This window comes from Prinia subflava, chromosome 12, assembly GCF_021018805.1.
Source record: "Prinia subflava isolate CZ2003 ecotype Zambia chromosome 12, Cam_Psub_1.2, whole genome shotgun sequence".
Lineage (NCBI taxonomy): Eukaryota > Metazoa > Chordata > Aves > Passeriformes > Cisticolidae > Prinia > Prinia subflava.
Window position 1 is genome coordinate 16,700,491 of NC_086258.1, and position 19,546 is coordinate 16,720,036.

The 19,546-nt window shown below is 42.3% G+C and overlaps 1 protein-coding gene across 1 annotated transcript; it reads left to right on the plus strand.

Moving 5' to 3' along the window:
- The first annotated feature begins 1,286 nt into the window (after window positions 1-1,286).
- LOC134557334 (myosin-1B) lies at window positions 1,287-18,537 on the plus strand. The gene is made up of 38 exons (XM_063410262.1): window positions 1,287-1,700; window positions 1,788-1,931; window positions 2,023-2,179; window positions 2,501-2,528; window positions 2,627-2,741; window positions 2,821-2,913; window positions 3,012-3,075; window positions 3,159-3,257; window positions 3,358-3,461; window positions 3,548-3,686; window positions 4,620-4,738; window positions 4,839-4,988; window positions 5,607-5,777; window positions 6,187-6,496; window positions 7,121-7,197; window positions 7,489-7,576; window positions 7,663-7,780; window positions 8,597-8,720; window positions 8,800-8,936; window positions 9,678-9,933; window positions 10,756-10,998; window positions 11,100-11,276; window positions 11,362-11,507; window positions 11,594-11,684; window positions 11,768-12,157; window positions 12,871-12,997; window positions 13,548-13,666; window positions 13,987-14,183; window positions 14,583-14,766; window positions 14,853-15,018; window positions 15,190-15,314; window positions 15,486-15,794; window positions 15,896-16,099; window positions 16,963-17,088; window positions 17,183-17,353; window positions 17,443-17,547; window positions 17,814-17,909; window positions 18,119-18,537. The coding sequence occupies exons 1-38, from the start codon at window positions 1,497-1,499 to the stop codon at window positions 18,269-18,271; spliced, it is 5,826 nt and encodes a 1,941-aa protein (XP_063266332.1). The 5' UTR covers window positions 1,287-1,496; the 3' UTR covers window positions 18,272-18,537.
- The last annotated feature ends 1,009 nt before the right edge of the window (window positions 18,538-19,546 follow it).

Sequence of the window (19,546 nt, forward strand, 5' to 3'; positions counted from 1 at the left end):
GCTAGAAACAAACACTTCAGTCTGAGCTTATAGGCTTGTTTCTGCCTCTGAAATTATTGCATAATTGTGACAAAATTATATAAGCAAATATTTGTAATCACAAGGAACTGAATAAAGGATGATACCTACTAAGATAACTGGAAGAAGAGAGACGGAACTGCAACTAAATTCAGTTTTAAATATTCACACAGGAAAATAAACTCTTCACATTTACTTTCTACAGTAAATTATATTAATTTTGTCAAATATTGTCACTAGAATATATCCCTCAAAATTAAAAAATGTCAGCAAACAATCCTGTAAGGAATATAACCAGCATGCTTTGAATCAGTGAAGGAGAGTTAAAATAGCATTGATTTCAGGAAATGTCAAACAAAAAAATCAGAAGAAAATAGTTTAATACTTTAAGAAGTCAATCTATTGACTCATTACATGCATATATTAATGTAGAATAATGTACTATATATATGACAGTTTTTGATAGTATCATAAAGATATATTGTGAGAAAAGCATCCAGTGTCTATAAAATAACACAATATACAATATAGGTATAAAGTACAAATATAAACTAATATACTATAATATATAATAACATAATAGATCTCCTGACATAGTATATGCTAAGATATATAAAATAGGAATCTTTTCCCTCTTAGGAATATTTAGTACTATTCTTGTTAGGAATCTTATAAGAAAATGTGAGACAATATAAGAAGTGTTAAAATTGCTGGTGAAAAACTGGGACCATTTTTCAACTTTATGTGATTATTTTGTGGGGTCTCATTTGAGTTATAACATATTAATCAAGTGGAAAAACATGTCGTTAGAGACAAAACCAGTCAGGAAATTGCATGCATTCATTTGAATTGATAATGCCAATTTGTGTAATGAAATTTGTCTTTGGCTAAGAAGGAAAAATTTTGTTGTTGTTGTTGTAAAGAATATTCTTCTTAGTATCTCATCTAAACTCCTCCTATTCCAGTTATGAGCCATTCTCCTTTGTTCTGTTGCTCCAGGCCCTTGTCTAAAGCTCCTCTTAAAGTCTCTTGGAACTCCTTTGGGTAAAGAAAGGTTGCTAGAAGGTTTCCTTGGAGTCTTCTCCAGACTGAACCACCCCAGCTCTCCCAACCTATTTCCAGAGTAGAGGGGCTTTATCCCTTGGAGCATCTCCATGGCCTCCTCTGGATTCACTTCAACAGCTCCATGTTCTTCCTCTGCGGGGAGCCCAAATACAAAAAGACAGAAAGGGATCTTCTGTAAATGCAGCTGTCCAGTAGGACTAAAGATCTGACCACACAAAAAAAATAATAATAGAAAAAGATTACAGAAGAGAACACTGAATCAGCAGAAAAAGAAAAGGCAATTCAGTTGATACCTAAAGAAGAGCAATCAAATAGGAGTGCTATGGGAGTGTTTCTTCCATAACACACTATTTTAGTGTATTCTCTATCCTCACAGATACTTGCTGCATTACGTGTGGTAAGCAGCAGCAGTCATGTCTACGGACGCCGAGATGGCCATCTTTGGGGAGGCAGCTCCTTGCCTCCGAAAGTCAGAGAAGGAGAGAATCGAGGCCCAGAACAAACCTTTTGATGCCAAGTCATCTGTCTTCGTGGTACATGCAAAGGAGTCCTATGTGAAGAGCACAATCCAGAGCAGGGAACCAGGAAAAATCACTGTCAAGACTGAAGGGGGAGAGGTGGGTAAAATACAAAGTTTACAAAGAGCAGTTCATTCCCACTCTGGCTCTTAACTGACACGCATGTACCTTCCTGCCCTCTGACAGACCCTGACCGTGAAGGAAGATCAAATCTTCTCCATGAACCCTCCCAAGTATGACAAAATCGAGGACATGGCCATGATGACCCACCTGCACGAACCCGCTGTGCTGTACAACCTCAAAGAGCGTTACGCAGCCTGGATGATCTACGTAAGTGGCAGCAGCAGCTTCCTCTGGGCAGCCTCAGGAGCTGCTGGGCCAGGCCCAGGGGAAGCCAACGTGCTGTGTCCCTTGCCCATAGACCTACTCGGGTCTCTTCTGCGTCACTGTCAACCCCTACAAGTGGCTGCCGGTGTACAACCCCGAGGTGGTGTTGGCCTACCGAGGCAAGAAGCGCCAGGAGGCCCCTCCACACATCTTCTCCATCTCTGACAACGCCTATCAGTTCATGCTGACTGGTGAGTGGCTCTCTCTGTCTCAGAGGCACTGGAGCATTCATTTCTCTCCAGGGATACTCTGTCTCAGCAATGGGAAGAGGCTTTTTCAAAGCTTTCTTGGTTCTGACACACACAGCTGTTGTGGTGTTTACTACCTTCATAGCATTGTTTCTACTGTTTTAAATGAAAGACCCCTCTGCACTCAGTGCTGAGCTTTGGAGGCTTGCTTGTTTAAGTCAAGCTGACATCAGGCCAAAGATTAAACTTAGTTAAATTAATGTGTTTCATTTTTTCTCTGTTGTTGACTGAGTTTTGAGTGCTGTGTTTCTGCCTTGTTCCCAGATCGGGAGAACCAGTCCATCCTGATCACGTACGTACACCCCCTGCGCGGGTCCCTGCGGGGCTGCCCGGTGCCAGGGGCCCTCCGGCCTGACCACGCTCCCTCTGCTCCTCCCTTGGCTTTGGCAGCGGAGAATCCGGGGCCGGGAAGACTGTGAACACCAAGCGTGTCATCCAGTACTTTGCAACAATTGCAGCCAGTGGGGACAAGAAGAAGGAGGAGCAAACCTCCGGCAAAATGCAGGTGAGGTCCCAGGGCCAGGAACCTGCAACTATTCTGTTTCTGGATGAGCTACATCATGACAGGAAGACTTCTCTTTTAGGGGACACTTGAGGATCAAATCATCAGTGCCAACCCACTGCTGGAGGCCTTTGGAAATGCCAAGACCGTGAGGAATGACAACTCCTCACGCTTTGTGAGTTGTTACTTGGGACAACTGTCAACACCAATTGGAATATTCTTGCTGTCCAGATGGGTAAAACAGGTCTTGATTGACTTTCGTGCTGCTTTCAGGGTAAATTCATCAGAATCCACTTTGGTGCCACAGGCAAACTGGCTTCTGCAGATATTGAAACATGTAAGACACCCTTCTGGCCTGATCCCCTTCCCTTCAGCCTTCCCCCCTTCTTGTACTTGACTCTGTCCTGCCATCCTTGCCAGATCTGCTGGAGAAGTCCAGAGTCACTTTCCAGCTCAAGGCGGAAAGGAGCTACCACATCTTTTATCAGATCATGTCCAACAGGAAGCCGGAGCTAATTGGTAGGGAAGATCACGAACTCCTCCAGGCAAAGGTCATGGAACAACATTGAATTCCTTTCCATGTGGATTGCATTTGGGTGGGTTTTGTCTTTCTCTCCAGAGATGCTGCTGATCACCACCAACCCCTATGACTACCTGTACGTGAGTCAAGGTGAGATCACAGTTCCCAGCATTAACGACCAGGAGGAGCTGATGGCCACTGATGTAAGTAGCAGAAGTTTTCTTGGGTGAAGTTTCATTTCTGTGACCTTTAACAGCTGGGGCACTCACCTTATCAACTCTTGTGTTAGAGTGCCATTGACATCCTGGGCTTCAGTGCTGATGAGAAAACAGCCATCTACAAGCTGACAGGGGCTGTCATGCACTATGGGAACCTGAAGTTCAAGCAGAAGCAACGAGAGGAGCAGGCAGAGCCTGATGGCACCGAAGGTACCAGCACAGCTCATCCCAGAGCACGGAAGAGAGTGAACACTCTCTTAGTTAAAGGCAGCATGTCAGGGTCAGAATGATTGACCCAGCCTGTGCATTTACCCTGTGCCAGTATTGTAAAATAGAAGGGGGTCCTAGCAAGAGTACTTCTCTGGAGGAACACAACTGAGTGGAAAACTGAAATTTTCTTCTTTTTTCATTTTTCTAGTTATGTGCCTTAAATGTCTTAAATTTCTTGTTGGAAATAACACATAAAATGAAAGCAGCTCAAAATTAGCATCTGTGTATAAATCTTATATAAAGAGGTTTGGCCTTCTCACATTGAAGAACTCTGTAAATAGTACTGGTGCTTGCTCTCAGCTTCACTGTGAGACAAGACAGGCAGAAAATTGGAAAGTGATGACAGAGTATATGCCGTGCTGTAGTGCTTTTATTTGTTAACCCAGCTGCAGATAAAATGAGAGCTGGGAAAGAATGTGTTTGATATTTATCCTTAGGGACAATATAGTCCAACTATGAAAGTTGCACAAGATATCCTATTCATACTTTTGACATTATACCTCACTAATCTACCTCTCTCTCTCCAATGACAGGAGAGTTTCACTGACTACAATTTTCAGTGCAGTGTACTTGAATACCAACCACTTTCCTATTCTGTTTATTCAGAAATTGTGACTGTTTGATCTTCCATTTTCATGGCCTTTGGTCCTTTTGTCTGTCTAGTCTCTTGCATACTTACTAAAAAGTATTGGAATAATATTTACCTTTATTAATCATATGGATTAAATCAGAAAATATTAGCAAGTCAAGAAAAGCCACAATATTTTAAAGGACATCGTATTGTATATGTGGCTTCTGTAGAAATCTGAAATACTCCAAGATCCTTTCACTGGAGAGCTAATATCTGATCCTGCTCTATGCTTGTTTCCTTAGTTGCTGACAAGGCTGCCTACCTGATGGGTCTGAACTCAGCAGACCTGCTCAAGGCCCTCTGCTACCCCCGAGTCAAGGTGGGGAATGAATACGTGACCAAGGGCCAAACTGTGCAGCAGGTAAGAGAAAAGTGATAATAGAAAACAAAATGTCTAGAATTGAAAATTTTGAATTTCCTCTACTGCTGCAGATGGGAACTTTCCTTTAACCTTTTCTTAGGTGTACAATTCAGTGGGTGCCCTGGCTAAGTCTGTGTTTGAGAAGATGTTCCTGTGGATGGTTGTTCGCATCAACCAACAGCTGGACACAAAGCAGCCCAGGCAGTACTTCATTGGTGTCCTGGACATTGCTGGCTTCGAGATCTTTGATGTGAGAGGAGAATCTTCATAAAGCTTTCGAGGAAATTGGAATAATGTGGGGTTGGAGTCTGCTTTATTTCAGTTATGGGTTATTTCTATTTATTGGATAATCCATGCCTTTCCTCTAGGAATGGTACCCTTCTGGTTCTCATTGCGTGTAATATCCCACAGGGTTGTTTTTATTTTTAGATGTTTTTTGTTACATGTAGACGTGAAAATTGAATTGAAAACTGTTGAACTGAAAACTGATAAATAATAGCAGAGAGGGCCTTTGAAGAATTTAAAATATTCATTTTTAAAGTAAGATTTTATTAATCAGGCTGAAGCCAGATTTTCTCTGAATGCTTGGGCATAGACAGGTAATGTACAAAAGCCAAACAAATGAAAAGCTGGACTTGGACTATGCTCTGAAGATCTATTCAGAGCTCAGAAATATGTTGTGACAGTGCCAGGGCCTAAAAGGTTAGCTATATTAGAGGATGGAATAAGCCAGTCACCTGTCCAGTTCCAGGACTAGAAATCCAAGATTCCAATCATGCAGAGCTTAGTGGGGTAAGAATAAAGCCTATTAGAAGATAGAAGGTGGTCCTGGGACTGAAATTCGCAAGTAAATCTTTGCCTTCGGCAGTTCAACAGCCTGGAGCAGCTGTGCATCAACTTCACCAATGAGAAACTGCAACAGTTCTTCAACCACCACATGTTCGTGCTGGAGCAGGAGGAGTACAAGAAGGAGGGCATTGAATGGGAGTTCATTGACTTTGGCATGGACCTGGCTGCCTGCATTGAGCTCATTGAGAAGGTTATTGGCCCCCACATACTTAAAAGTTTTTCATTTACTGATTTCACATTTCTTAAGAAAATTTCTGTCTCATTTTAAGGAAAAAGCATATGGGAAGTTTAAACTCTTCCTTATATCTGAATGCTACTACTTTTATTCACTTTGCTTTTCACTTTCACCAAACATGTAGAAAATTAATTTCTACATGGTAGATCTTTATTACATCACAACCCTGAATCTTATGGGGGAGCTTGTATTTGTATAACTGATGACATATCCACTAACAAAATGCCCTTTCTGGAAAAACTTAAGATTACACATACTGAGGAGGAAGTTTTGGTATAACTTTTATCTTCCATTCCTCTTTCTTACATACATTGCCTCTCTTTCTTCCTTCCACACTTTCTTCACATGTTGCTATTTCTCCCAGCCCATGGGCATCTTCTCCATCCTGGAAGAGGAGTGCATGTTCCCCAAGGCAACTGACACCTCTTTCAAGAACAAGCTCTATGACCAGCACCTGGGCAAGTCCAACAACTTCCAGAAGCCCAAGCCTGGCAAGGGCAAGGCTGAAGCTCACTTCTCCCTGGTGCACTACGCTGGAACAGTGGACTACAACATCACTGGCTGGCTGGAGAAGAACAAGGACCCTCTGAATGAAACTGTTGTGGGGTTGTACCAGAAATCATCCTTGAAGACCTTGGCCTTGCTCTTTGCATCTGCTGGTGGGGCAGAAGCAGGTGATTTCTTTGAAATCAGTTCCACTATAATTTACAGAAAAAGAAATTAAATTATTTTAATAATATTTTGCAATGATATTTACATCCCTAAAACTGAAAACCCAAAACCTCATCTACTTTCTGGATCTCAGTCTAATAAATGATATTACAACTCCCTAGAGACCTTAATGGAGCTGTAGGTCTTAGAACGAGACAGCTGCACCAGAGCATTAACCCAGTCTAGCTAAGAAACCAGATTTCTGCAATATGCGCCATTCTCAAATACTTCAGGGAATGCATTCAAATGCATCAACATGCTGTTAAATTTGTGCGTACCCTTAGATGTAAGGATACATAAACACTGCTTTTGGTATATTTACTAGCTAATTGTTTAGTTCCTCAAATATCTTTCTATGCAAAATACTATGTTTTATTTCCCAACTGCAATTTCTAAATTTCAGCTTGAAGTCATTAGATTTCCTTCTATTGCCATCTGAAAAATTCAAGTCTCTTTTTGTAACTTCAACCTCTGTCTAGACCATATTATTATTTTTGCTAGATTTTAGGAAGATGAACATACAAGGTTTTTCAGATTACATGTGCTTTTGTTGTTCACTTCTTTACATAAAATTCATTACATTTTAGAGAGCAGTGGTGGCGGTGGCAAGAAGGGTGCCAAGAAGAAGGGGTCTTCTTTCCAGACTGTCTCGGCTCTCTTCCGGGTATGTAGAATAATCATTCTAAACTTATCATATTAGGAAAAGGAAAACAGAAAATTCAGTTCAGAAAAGCCTTAGATTTATCTAAAATATTTTTGTGTTCAGAAAGAATAACATAATGTGCTTCTAGTAAAGAGGAATTCTTACTGACTCTTGGGAAGTATTCTTTCAGAACTGCCCAAAAGTTCTATAAAAAAAATTACTGATCATGGTTTTATTGTAGTGTTTTTATCTCCACTTAGTATTGAGATTTAGTGACACTTTTAAACCCAAGGCTTTGTTCTTGCTCCTAAGGAAAATTTAAACAAGCTGATGAGCAATTTGAGAAGCACACATCCCCATTTTGTGCGGTGCCTTATTCCTAATGAAACAAAAACACCTGGTAAGTTGTTGAAGTTCAGAGGTGTGATATAGCTGATCTTCTGTGTGCAGTAAAATGATATACAATTTCATTCTGTGATTTATTAGGTGCCATGGAGCACGAGCTGGTGCTGCACCAGCTGCGCTGTAACGGCGTGCTGGAAGGGATCAGGATTTGCAGGAAGGGGTTCCCCAGCAGAATCCTCTATGCTGACTTCAAACAGAGGTCAGATTACGTCATCACCCTCTACCATATCCACAAATGATCAATAATTTACATTTCCCAATTGTTTTAAGTACTGTGGAAGTTATGGGAGAGGTTCATTACACCTACCTTCAGGTATACAAAAGTCAATTGTCCAAGTGAGTCATCGAGGTTTTTTCTATAGCTATTGAGGAAAAAAAAGACATTTTCAAAGGGCTATTATTTATTCCTATTCTTGATTCATATTCTGGTATGAGATAAAGTATATTTTAACTAAATATCCAGAAGTGAAGTTGACTACCCTAGACTTAGGCACTTGGAGAACAAAGCAAGATGACTTTCACCTGCCAGCACAGGTATGTGAATAAGAACACAAAAAGATATTCTAGACTAACTTGTTCAAAAACCAAATACAATGAAACTATCTTGCTTCTTGTTCTACATCAGCTGGAAAATACTCAGATAGTATGTATTGCCACTGTTTAGGACTGAGATATGCTTCTCCCTGCCACATATTTTGTTCTTGCACATAAAGTTCTCATTTAGAAATTAGGCATTTAGATAACATGTTGTATGAATATACATCAGCGATTACCCACAGAAATCAATACCCATTCTGTGTCAAAAATCTTTGGACTAAGGGAAATGCAGAGTTTTCCCTAAAAATTTATTTACCCATGAGAGGGAAATTTCTATACAATGGAAGAGTTCAGATTTATTTACCCACCTTCCACTCTCGATCCCCCTTCAGAAAATCTTAACAATGACATTGATTGGTACAGGTTTGGTTGAGCTTTCAAGAATCTGACCTTCTCCATATGCTATTTCCTGCCACAGATACAAGGTGCTTAATGCCAGTGCCATCCCTGAGGGACAGTTCATCGATAGCAAGAAGGCTTCTGAGAAGCTCCTTGGGTCAATCGATGTGGATCACACCCAGTACAAATTTGGACACACCAAGGTATAAACCCCTCCATTCACTGCCTGCCTGGGCTTTGCTCTGCCTGGCAGTGATGTGCTGCAACATTCCTTCTCTCCAGGTGTTCTTCAAAGCTGGGCTGCTGGGACTCCTGGAGGAGATGAGGGATGAGAAGCTGGCACAGCTCATCACCCGCACCCAGGCCATGTGTAGGGGTTACCTGATGAGGGTGGAGTTCAAGAAAATGATGGAGAGGAGGTAGATATTTACTTGGCTTGCTGGGCTGATCCTTGTCAGATACTAATGAACAAATCTGAAAATGAGCTGATTCACAAAAAAATCTCATTTATTTCTCATTAATTCAATTTGTCGACATGGAAATATATCTTGAAAATAGATGAAGTACTATAAAATCCCAGCTTAGGGAAACAAATAATTTTTTTAATACTTTGTACTAACAATTGCTGAATTAATTAAATGGCTATATTATATGTATGTCCAGAAACTCGATATCTAGTCTAAGCTAATTATTTTAGGTCACTGCTAAATAAAATGAGAGAAAGAAATATTTCTGTCACAAGAGAAGTATCCTCTTTTCTTTGATAATTTTCATAAAAGTGACCAAGTCAGCTTACAGAAGTGTTCCTTTTCATTGGACATGAAAATGAACCAAACACCTGGATTCCAAAACTGTCCACATTGGTTGATACTCTACATAACACTAGAAAGTTTTCTGTGGAAATATGTATGTATGATATATAAAACATGATCTAAATATTATTAAGAAATATATATTGAATAATACATGATAAATATTTTTCACATAGAGATATACAGAACTATATATGTATACATATATAGTTCTGTATATGGATAACATATATATACAACTAAAAGTATCGTGTCAAACTTCATGTTATGTATATTAATATATTCTGTTAAATATGTTTTATACATTTTAGAATACGTACCAAAATATATTTTGTTATTACCTTTCAGGGAGTCCATCTTCTGCATCCAGTACAACGTTCGTTCATTCATGAATGTCAAACACTGGCCATGGATGAAGCTGTTCTTCAAGATCAAGCCCTTGCTGAAGAGTGCAGAGTCTGAGAAGGAGATGGCCAACATGAAAGAAGAGTTTGAGAAAACCAAGGAAGAGCTTGCAAAGTCTGAGGCAAAGCGGAAGGAACTGGAGGAGAAAATGGTGGCCTTAGTGCAGGAGAAAAATGACCTGCAGCTCCAAGTGCAGGCAGTGAGTATTGATAAAGATTTTGGCTTGTAGCATCCTATATAAAATTATCCCAAATGTCTCAGTAAAGACATTATCCCAAAATAGCAATTATTTTAAAAACATACATATTTTTTATAAAAAAGGAAGAAAAACCACATTGAATAACTAAGTTGAAATTTGCAAACAATAATACATATGCAATTAACTATTGAAGATGGTTCATTATAATTTTAAATCATGAGAGAAATAATCAATTTCCAGTCAGCAAAGAGTACGGTTTACAATATGTCATTTTAATCCTACACAGTAACTCACAGAAGAAATTAGAATCACAGAATAGTCTGAGTTGGAAGGGTCTCAGAAGGATCATGATGTCCAGCTCTTAAGTAAATGGCCCATACCAGGACTGAATCCCCAACCTTGGTGTTATTAGCAACATGCTCTTAGAAATGAAGCTGATTTCAGAGTCACTATCACATCTTTATAGAACGTCACATACTTTACAATTTTGATATGTTATGAACTGACCAAGTAAGGTTGTCTGGAGACCACATTAACACATTTTGTTTGGAGAATCCCAAGTGAATTCAGGTGGAGTAGGAAGGGCTGAGAGTGTCCGGTATTTCTGCAACATTTACTGCCTCTTCAAGAAAAACAGTGATGAAAGTTCATCACTTCCTTTTTCCCTGGAAAAAAGAATGTAGCAGCAATAATTTCCCTAAAACTGTATTTACAAGCAAGAATTTGGATTAATCTGATGGAATTTAGATGTCTACAGCCTAAAAGTACATCTCAACAAGCAGTCTCAGGTTAAAAACTGTTTTATTTAAATGAATCATGTAGGAAGCTGATGGTTTGGCTGATGCTGAGGAAAGGTGTGACCAGCTCATCAAAACCAAAATCCAGCTGGAAGCCAAAATCAAGGAGCTGACAGAGAGAGCAGAAGAAGAGGAAGAGATGAATGCTGAGCTGACAGCCAAGAAGAGGAAACTGGAGGATGAATGTTCAGAGCTGAAGAAAGATATTGATGACCTTGAGCTAACACTGGCCAAGGTGGAGAAGGAAAAACATGCCACCGAAAACAAGGTATGAGGCAGAACCTGTCAAAACCTCTCTGGAGAAGACTTGTCTTGTTATAAAGTTTTAAACACCATTTACTCTCTGTGCATGCTCATTTCTTCCTTAAGGTGAAAAACCTGACTGAGGAGATGGCAGCCCTGGACGAGACCATTGCCAAGCTGACTAAAGAGAAGAAGGCCCTCCAAGAGGCCCATCAGCAGACCCTGGATGACCTGCAGGCAGAGGAGGACAAAGTCAATACTCTGACCAAAGCCAAGACCAAGCTGGAACAGCAAGTGGATGATGTGAGCACACAGACATTGGGCAGGAAGGGGACAGGTATGGAGCCTGACGTGGCTGGTAGAGGCCTGATGGTGTTGTTGTGTTTAGCTGGAAGGGTCCCTGGAGCAAGAGAAGAAACTGCGCATGGACCTGGAGAGAGCCAAGAGGAAACTGGAAGGAGACCTGAAGCTGGCCCAGGACAGCATCATGGATTTGGAGAATGATAAGCAGCAGCTGGATGAGAAACTGAAGAAGTAAGTGTGGCCTGGGGCAGCTGAGTGCTGGGCTGCAGCACTTGTCTTTTTTCTTTGAGCTCTAACACGGTTCACTTGGCCCAAAGGAAAGACTTTGAGATCAGCCAGATCCAGAGCAAAACGGAGGATGAACAAGCCCTGGGCATGCAGCTTCAGAAGAAGATCAAGGAGCTGCAGGCAAGTCTCTGTTGCTTCCCCTGCCTTGCTCAGGCTCAGGCCTGAGGAGGGCACGGGTGTGAGGGGTCCCTGGTGTTGTGCAGGCCCGCATTGAGGAGCTGGAGGAGGAAATTGAGGCCGAGCGAACGTCTCGCGCCAAAGCAGAGAAGCATCGGGCTGACCTGTCCAGGGAGCTGGAGGAGATCAGCGAGCGCCTGGAAGAAGCAGGAGGGGCCACAGCAGCTCAGGTTGAGATGAACAAGAAGCGCGAGGCAGAGTTCCAGAAGATGCGGCGTGACCTGGAAGAGGCCACGCTGCAGCACGAAGCCACGGCTGCCGCCCTGCGCAAGAAGCACGCGGACAGCACGGCTGAGCTGGGCGAGCAGATCGACAACCTGCAACGCGTCAAGCAGAAGCTGGAGAAGGAGAAGAGTGAGCTCAAGATGGAGATTGATGACCTGGCCAGCAACATGGAGTCTGTCTCCAAAGCCAAGGTACATAAATATATTTTTAATTAATTCAAACATAATCAGGTATTTATATTTTAACAGAGAAATACTGGTTAGACATATTCAGAATAGATTATTGCACTTTGCAACTTGAATGTGTGTTTAAACATTTCAGTATTATTTAAATCATTTTTGTGGTTTTTTGGGTGAGAGATAAAAAACTTCACCTGTAACACCTAACCTACAGAACTCTCGGGTCCAATTGCTTGGTTCACTATATTACAAAATGAGAGGGAGTGACTCTATTGCTTTTTAGTTTCTTCTAAAATAGAAATGGCTCCTAGAATGTAAACTGCCCTTTCCTTTTGATTTCTATTTTTCTTTTCTTTATTACTTCAATAATATAATCTCTGAGAGACAACAGAATTTTAAATTAACTCTTCATTTTACAGGGTCCCATCATTCTTTTTGTCTATTGAAAAATAGATTCGTGAAAATTAATAAATTATAGAATAATAGAATGGTTTGGGCTTCAAGGAAGTTTAGAGATCAACTCATTTAATCTGCCCTGCAATGGGCAGGGAATATACAGCTGTTGTAACTGGGGACACAACTTCATACAAATATGTATCAGATATATAGATAGATAGATGAGAAATTTTGGCTTCTGAATCATTCTTCCTTCATAAGACTTCATATTCTCACAAATTATGAGTTGAACCACTAAACATCTTTCCTTCTGTTCCTCATGCAAACAGGCAAATCTGGAGAAGATGTGTCGCTCCCTAGAAGATCAGCTCAGTGAGATTAAGACAAAGGAGGAGGAACAGCAGCGCATAATTAATGACATAAGTGCTCAAAGAGCTCGGCTACAAACAGAATCTGGTAAGATGTTTGTGGTTTTAAGAGAATATTATATACTAGCTGGGTCCTTTTAAAAAAAATTAAAAGTCACCTGGAGTCTTGGAGGATTAAACATGAACTAAGTTAAACCTGAGCCAAAAATGTGGTTTTGTGATGAATGTGGCCAACAGAACCCCGTGATTATGCCGAGTTACATTAGGAGAAGCATTGCCAATGGGTTAGCAGAGAATGATCATTCCCCCTGCTGAGCACACATGAGGGCTCACCTGGATTGCTTGGCCTTGTTAAACCTCCTGAGATTCCCATGGGCCATAATCCCTCTGGACAGCACTGTAGTACTCATTCTGTAAACTCCAGGGTTAATGCAAACATAGATTAAGGCTGATTGGATTTTACAGACAGGTCACTTCTAGACTCTAAGAAATGTCGGTAGGTATCAGTGATCAGGAATCCATGAGAGAAGTAAAATTTTGTTTAACTCAAAATATTAATATATGGGCATTTATTATCAAGATTAATACTTTTACATAAGTCATAACAAGTTTTTTTTTACTCATCTGAACACTCCCAGGTGAATATTCACGCCAGGTAGATGAGAAAGATGCTCTGATTTCTCAGCTGTCAAGAGGCAAACAGGCTTTCACCCAACAGATTGAGGAACTCAAAAGGCATCTAGAGGAAGAGATAAAGGTAAGAAGGCACTCCAAATTGTGAGTTGTCCATGGGATTCTTTTTGTCTAGGAGGAGCTTTAGATACATATGAAATTACAGAATCAACAATATGAAAGGAGGGAAAAAAATACTTAGGTAATAGAGTGCAAGCCTTCCATAATAGTTTTATTACTCCTTCCCCACAGTCAGTATGTTAATGGTTTTACAGATACCCAGACCTTCCACTTTCATTCTGTAGCTTGCCATTAGTCATAGCAGAACCAGTGCCCATCAGCATTTCGGACAGGACATTTGCCAGGATATTTCCACTCATTGTCACATTGCTATTCTTCCCCAAGGCCAAGAATGCCCTGGCCCATGCCCTGCAGTCTGCTCGCCACGACTGTGACCTGCTAAGGGAACAATATGAGGAGGAGCAGGAGGCCAAGGGGGAGCTGCAGCGAGCCCTGTCCAAGGCCAACAGTGAAGTGGCCCAGTGGAGAACCAAATACGAGACGGACGCGATCCAGCGCACGGAGGAGCTCGAGGAGGCCAAGTACGTGGGGAAGCAGGGTGGCAAATGATGGGAGCAGACTGAAACTGGTCAAGGGAAACTGGAATCTCTGAGAGTGGGTTAAGACAAGAATGGGATGAAGGCAAGGACATACTTTATTAAAAAAGGGAAGAGAGGAAGTGAGAGAGAAAGAGTGGATTGGAAGGGAAAATATAAGCATTAGGGCCAGAAGTGCTAAGACAGGCCTAATAGGTGATAGAACATAGCAAATTCCATATTTGTGAAAAATGCCCTGCTAAGACAGGCCTAATAGGTGATAGAACATAGCAAATTCCATATTTGTGAAAAATGCCCTGTTCAAAACGCTTAAAGTGATCACCTGTCCTCTCATGGCAGTATAGAACTGATGCCCTTGCAAGCACTGTGCTTCTCTCCTCCCAGGAAGAAGCTGGCCCAGCGCCTGCAGGATGCAGAGGAACATGTTGAGGCTGTCAATGCCAAATGTGCCTCCCTGGAGAAGACAAAGCAGAGGCTGCAGAATGAAGTGGAGGACCTGATGATTGATGTGGAGAGATCCAATGCTGCCTGTGCTGCTCTGGATAAGAAGCAGAAGAACTTTGACAAGGTCCTTTGGCCTCCAGCACCAGCACTCCTGGCCAGAACAGGCCCCCATGATGGCCAAAGCCCAACTCACACCCCTTTTCTCTTCAGATCCTGGCAGAATGGAAGCAGAAGTACGAAGAAACACAGGCTGAGCTGGAGGCCTCCCAGAAGGAGTCACGCTCTCTCAGCACAGAGCTGTTCAAGATGAAGAATGCCTATGAGGAGTCCTTGGACCACCTGGAAACAATGAAGCGGGAGAACAAGAACTTGCAGCGTAAGTCCCTGGCCCTCTGCTCCTCATGGGCCTTTCTCACTATCAGCCATCATCACCATTCTTCATAGGTCTGTGCCTGCAGATCTGCAGAGATTCCTGTCACCTTGGTGGGACAGGACCCTTCCCATTCTGCTCTGTGCCTGACCATGCCATTGGTCTTTGTTCCCACAGAGGAGATTTCTGACCTCACAGAGCAGATTGCAGAGGGAGGAAAGGCAATTCATGAGCTGGAGAAAGTCAAGAAGCAGATTGAGCAGGAGAAATCTGAAATCCAGGCTGCTCTGGAGGAAGCTGAGGTACACAGTATTATTAATTGCTCTCTTACGTGTCTCGGATCTCTATCTTGTTTATCTCATTCCCAGAGAAAAGAGGAGAAAGGGTCTTATAAAAGTGGAGATATTATCTAAATATAGCACTCTGGTTCAACATCTGTCACATGAAAAGTATTCTTAATTTTTCTTGTCCAGGCCTCCCTGGAACATGAGGAAGGGAAGATCCTGCGCCTGCAGCTTGAGCTCAACCAAGTGAAGTCTGAGATTGACAGGAAGATAGCAGAGAAAGATGAGGAGATTGATCAGATGAAGAGAAACCACCAGCGAGTGGTAGACTCCATGCAGAGCACCCTGGATGCTGAGATCAGGAGCAGGAATGAAGCCCTGAGGCTGAAGAAGAAGATGGAGGGAGACCTGAATGAAATAGAAATCCAGCTGAGCCATGCCAACCGCCAGGCTGCAGAGGCACAGAAGAACCTGAGAAACACCCAGGGAGTGCTCAAGGTCTGTTAAACAGAAATTGCCTACAGAGAAATATCTTGTTTAGTTCTTTCAGCCCACAGGAGCTCTTCATCTGCTCATAATTTCCTTCAATGGTTCTACAGGACACCCAGATCCATTTGGATGATGCTGTCAGAGCACAGGAGGACCTGAAGGAGCAGGTGGCCATGGTGGAGCGCAGGGCAAACCTGCTGCAGGCTGAAGTTGAGGAGCTCCGGGCAGCCCTGGAGCAGACAGAGAGATCAAGGAAAGTGGCTGAGCAGGAATTAATGGATGCCAGTGAGAGAGTTCAGCTCCTGCACAGCCAGGTGAGGCCCTTTGGTGAGGAATGTTACTCTCGGTAACTGGGAGAACACTTTTATGCTTTATTCCAGGCACTGTTAGATGCTCAGCTTGGAGGAAGACAGTCCTCTTTTCTGGAGTAATAATCATGTTACTAAAAGAGATCTTTACTGAAAAAAATGTATGCACAGGTGGTTTTCACAGGCTGCATACAATGACACCCGTGCTTCCACCTCATTTGCATTCCCAGACACTTAATTCACAGGAAAGTGCTAAGTTATCTGAGCAGTCAGGGAATGGAACTATGAGACCACAGCAACATTCACTCCTTGTTGGCTGAAATGTAGCACTGAGGAATCCTCATGTAGTTTTTTAGTAGCAAGAAACTGGGGATGAACTAGCTCTGATTTAGTATTTATCAAGGAGAGTTTGACATGAGCTATGTGTCATAACAGCCATCAAGCAGTCAAGTGCTGAAATCTATGGAAAGTGACTAATTTGAAGTTACAAAACAATTCTGGAAGGGATTCATCCCATCAACATTCAAAATTTTCCTCCTTTTCGTTGTTGAGAGTGGATTACTCTTCCTTAATGCTGAGGAGGAGGCATTTCATTGAGTTTTCCCTTACTCTATTTTTATTACTTTCCTGTGCCAGCCTTGGTGGATGAGATGTGGCCCAGATTATGTTTCTGGGCACTTTTTCAAATTAATAAAATTAATTGTTGGAGGAAATAAAAGAAGAATTCCCCAGTGTCAAGAAATGTTACTAGAAAAAACCTCTGGTATTGATTATTCCCATAATGATGTCTTAAATTTTTGAAAATGCTGTAATGTTCTTGATTTCAAATAATGAACTTACAAAAATAAACCTCTGATGCTGCTCAACAGAACACCAGCCTGATCAACACCAAGAAGAAGCTGGAAACAGACATTGCCCAGATCCAGGGTGAAATGGAGGACACCATCCAGGAAGCCCGCAATGCTGAGGAGAAGGCCAAGAAGGCCATCACAGATGTGAGTTGGACACTCCTGCTGTTGCTGATGGTGAATGCACTCTCCCCAAAATATCTCCAGCCCCCAAATGCCTTTGCCCCTTTGCTCTGCTCAGGCGGCCATGATGGCAGAAGAGCTGAAGAAGGAGCAGGACACCAGTGCCCACCTGGAGAGGATGAAGAAGAACCTGGACCAGACGGTCAAGGACCTGCAGCACCGTCTGGATGAGGCCGAGCAGCTGGCACTGAAGGGAGGGAAGAAGCAGATCCAGAAGCTGGAGGCCAGGGTGTGTAGGGCTGGGGCTCTGTGTGAGTTGTGTCTGTGTCCCTGCAGAGACATTGTCAGGAGGCTGCAGGGATGGGCTTGTCCTTGCAGGTGCGGGAGCTGGAAGGGGAGGTGGATGCTGAGCAGAAGCGCAGCGCTGAAGCCGTGAAGGGAGTGCGCAAGTACGAGCGCAGGGTGAAGGAACTGACCTACCAGGTAAGGCAGGAATCTTCTTCATGTTGATAGACTCCTATTCCTGCAACACAAAATGTAGCCCTGAGGGATTTCTCCCTGTCCTGAGTCACACATACAAAAAAAAAAAAATGAAAGCACCAGAAGATTACTGTCTTTCTAGTCATGTTAACGATATCCACCTTATCACTTCTGTCTTACTAGGCAGTGATGTCAAATAGAAATGTTACTCTCTGTTTCATGTAGAGGAGGGTAAAAGAGATGCTTCTCTGTCTTGTCATTCTCTTTAGTCTGAAGAAGACAGGAAAAATGTTCTCAGGCTGCAGGATCTAGTGGACAAACTGCAAACTAAGGTGAAAGCTTACAAGAGACAAGCTGAGGAGGCTGTGAGTATCACTGTGCCCAGTCAGTCTTTATCCAGGTGGGAGTGGGATTCTGTGTTGATGTCTTCCCCTGTGAATCTCTGTTTGAACCCAGGCCAGCATTGTGGCAGTAGGTCTCTGCTTCGTTTGCCTTTCTTTATTTCATATTTCCACCTAACATTGTTACACTGGAATAGTTTTAAAACCTGTTTTATGTTCCTTTCTCTCTCCAGGAGGAGCTGTCCAATGTCAACCTGTCCAAGTTCCGCAAGATCCAGCACGAGCTGGAGGAGGCCGAGGAGCGGGCTGACATTGCAGAGTCACAGGTCAACAAGCTCCGAGCCAAGAGCAGGGAGATCGGCAAGAAGGCAGAGGGTGAAGAGTAAATGCCTCCAGTGCTGTAAAGTGACAGAATTGCTCAAAATGTGACATTCTGTCACTTGTATTTCATAGTCACTGCTTTGTCCTTCATTAATCTGTAGATGAGTAATGCCTACATAATAAAAATTGTAGAGCTTGTGCCATGTAAATAATGAGAACTTGAGTGTTGCGTTTTAATCATTACCCTGAGTTCTTCGGAGGTTTACATTTTTCCTTGCTTATTTTAAACTTATTTATTCAATTAAAAATCTTGCTTCAGGTATTTTTAAAGTGTTTCAGCCACTTTTAAGGTGATGTAATCAGACATCCAGCCCTTGGAGCATCTCCATGGCCTCCTCTGGGCTCTCTCCAGCAGCTCCAGGTCCCTCCTGTGCTGGGCCCCAGGGCTGGGGCAGCTCTGCAGGTGGGGTCTCACCTGAGCACAGGGGGAGAGAGGGAGAATCCCCCCCTTACCAGCTGCCCATGCTGGGGGCTCAGCCCAGAGCACAGGGGGTTTCTGGGTTCCAGTGCACATGGCCAGAGAACGTTGGACTTCTTGTCAACCAACACTCCCAAGTCCTTCTCCTCAGGGCTGCTGTTGATTCATTCCTCACCCAGCCTGTAGATGTGCCTGGGAAGGCAGTTTATGCATACATATAGATATATGTATGTATACATACACAAACATAATACATATTTATATATCATACACACACAGACATGTATGCATCCAAATCTCTATCTCTATCTCTATCTCTATCTCTATCTCTATCTCTATCTCTATCTCTATCTCTATCTCTATCTCTATCTCTATCTCTATCTCTATCTCTATATCTATATCTATATCTATATCTATCTACATCTATACATACTCTCATTCATATAATTTCCAAAGCTATGTTTTTGGAGCAGAGATCCAGTTACATGAAAATTTGTGTTATTCTTTCATCACTGATACATAATCAAGGTCAAAAGTGGTGGCTCTTTAGCATTCAATTTCGAGGCTTTGATAAATACTTTGCAGCTTTACAGGACAGCTTGTCCTGATTGGATTCCTAGCTGAGTGTCATGACATCTCCAAAAATGCTCCCACAGTCACATGTCAGACACCTGAGAAAAGATGTCTGTGGGATTGATTGAACATCTGTGAAAAGGATTGCGACTGAGTTCCTTTTGGAGAAAGAAAAAAGTTGACAAATCAGCGTGCAACTTTAGTACCACACAGATTGTCCTGTTTTTATGTATGCTGACTTGCTCAGACACCCTCTCATCTGCCAAGGAAATATTTAGGTTTTTGGTGT

Coding starts and splice junctions, on each gene's coding strand:
- LOC134557334 (XM_063410262.1), top strand. CDS start 1,497: ATGTCTACGGACGCCGAGATGGCCATCTTTGGGGAGGCAGCTCCTTGC. Junction 2,180..2,500: donor CTATCAGTTCATGCTGACTG/GTGAGTGGCTCT, acceptor CCTTGTTCCCAG/ATCGGGAGAACCAGTCCATC. Junction 14,767..14,852: donor AGCAGAAGAACTTTGACAAG/GTCCTTTGGCCT, acceptor TTTTCTCTTCAG/ATCCTGGCAGAATGGAAGCA.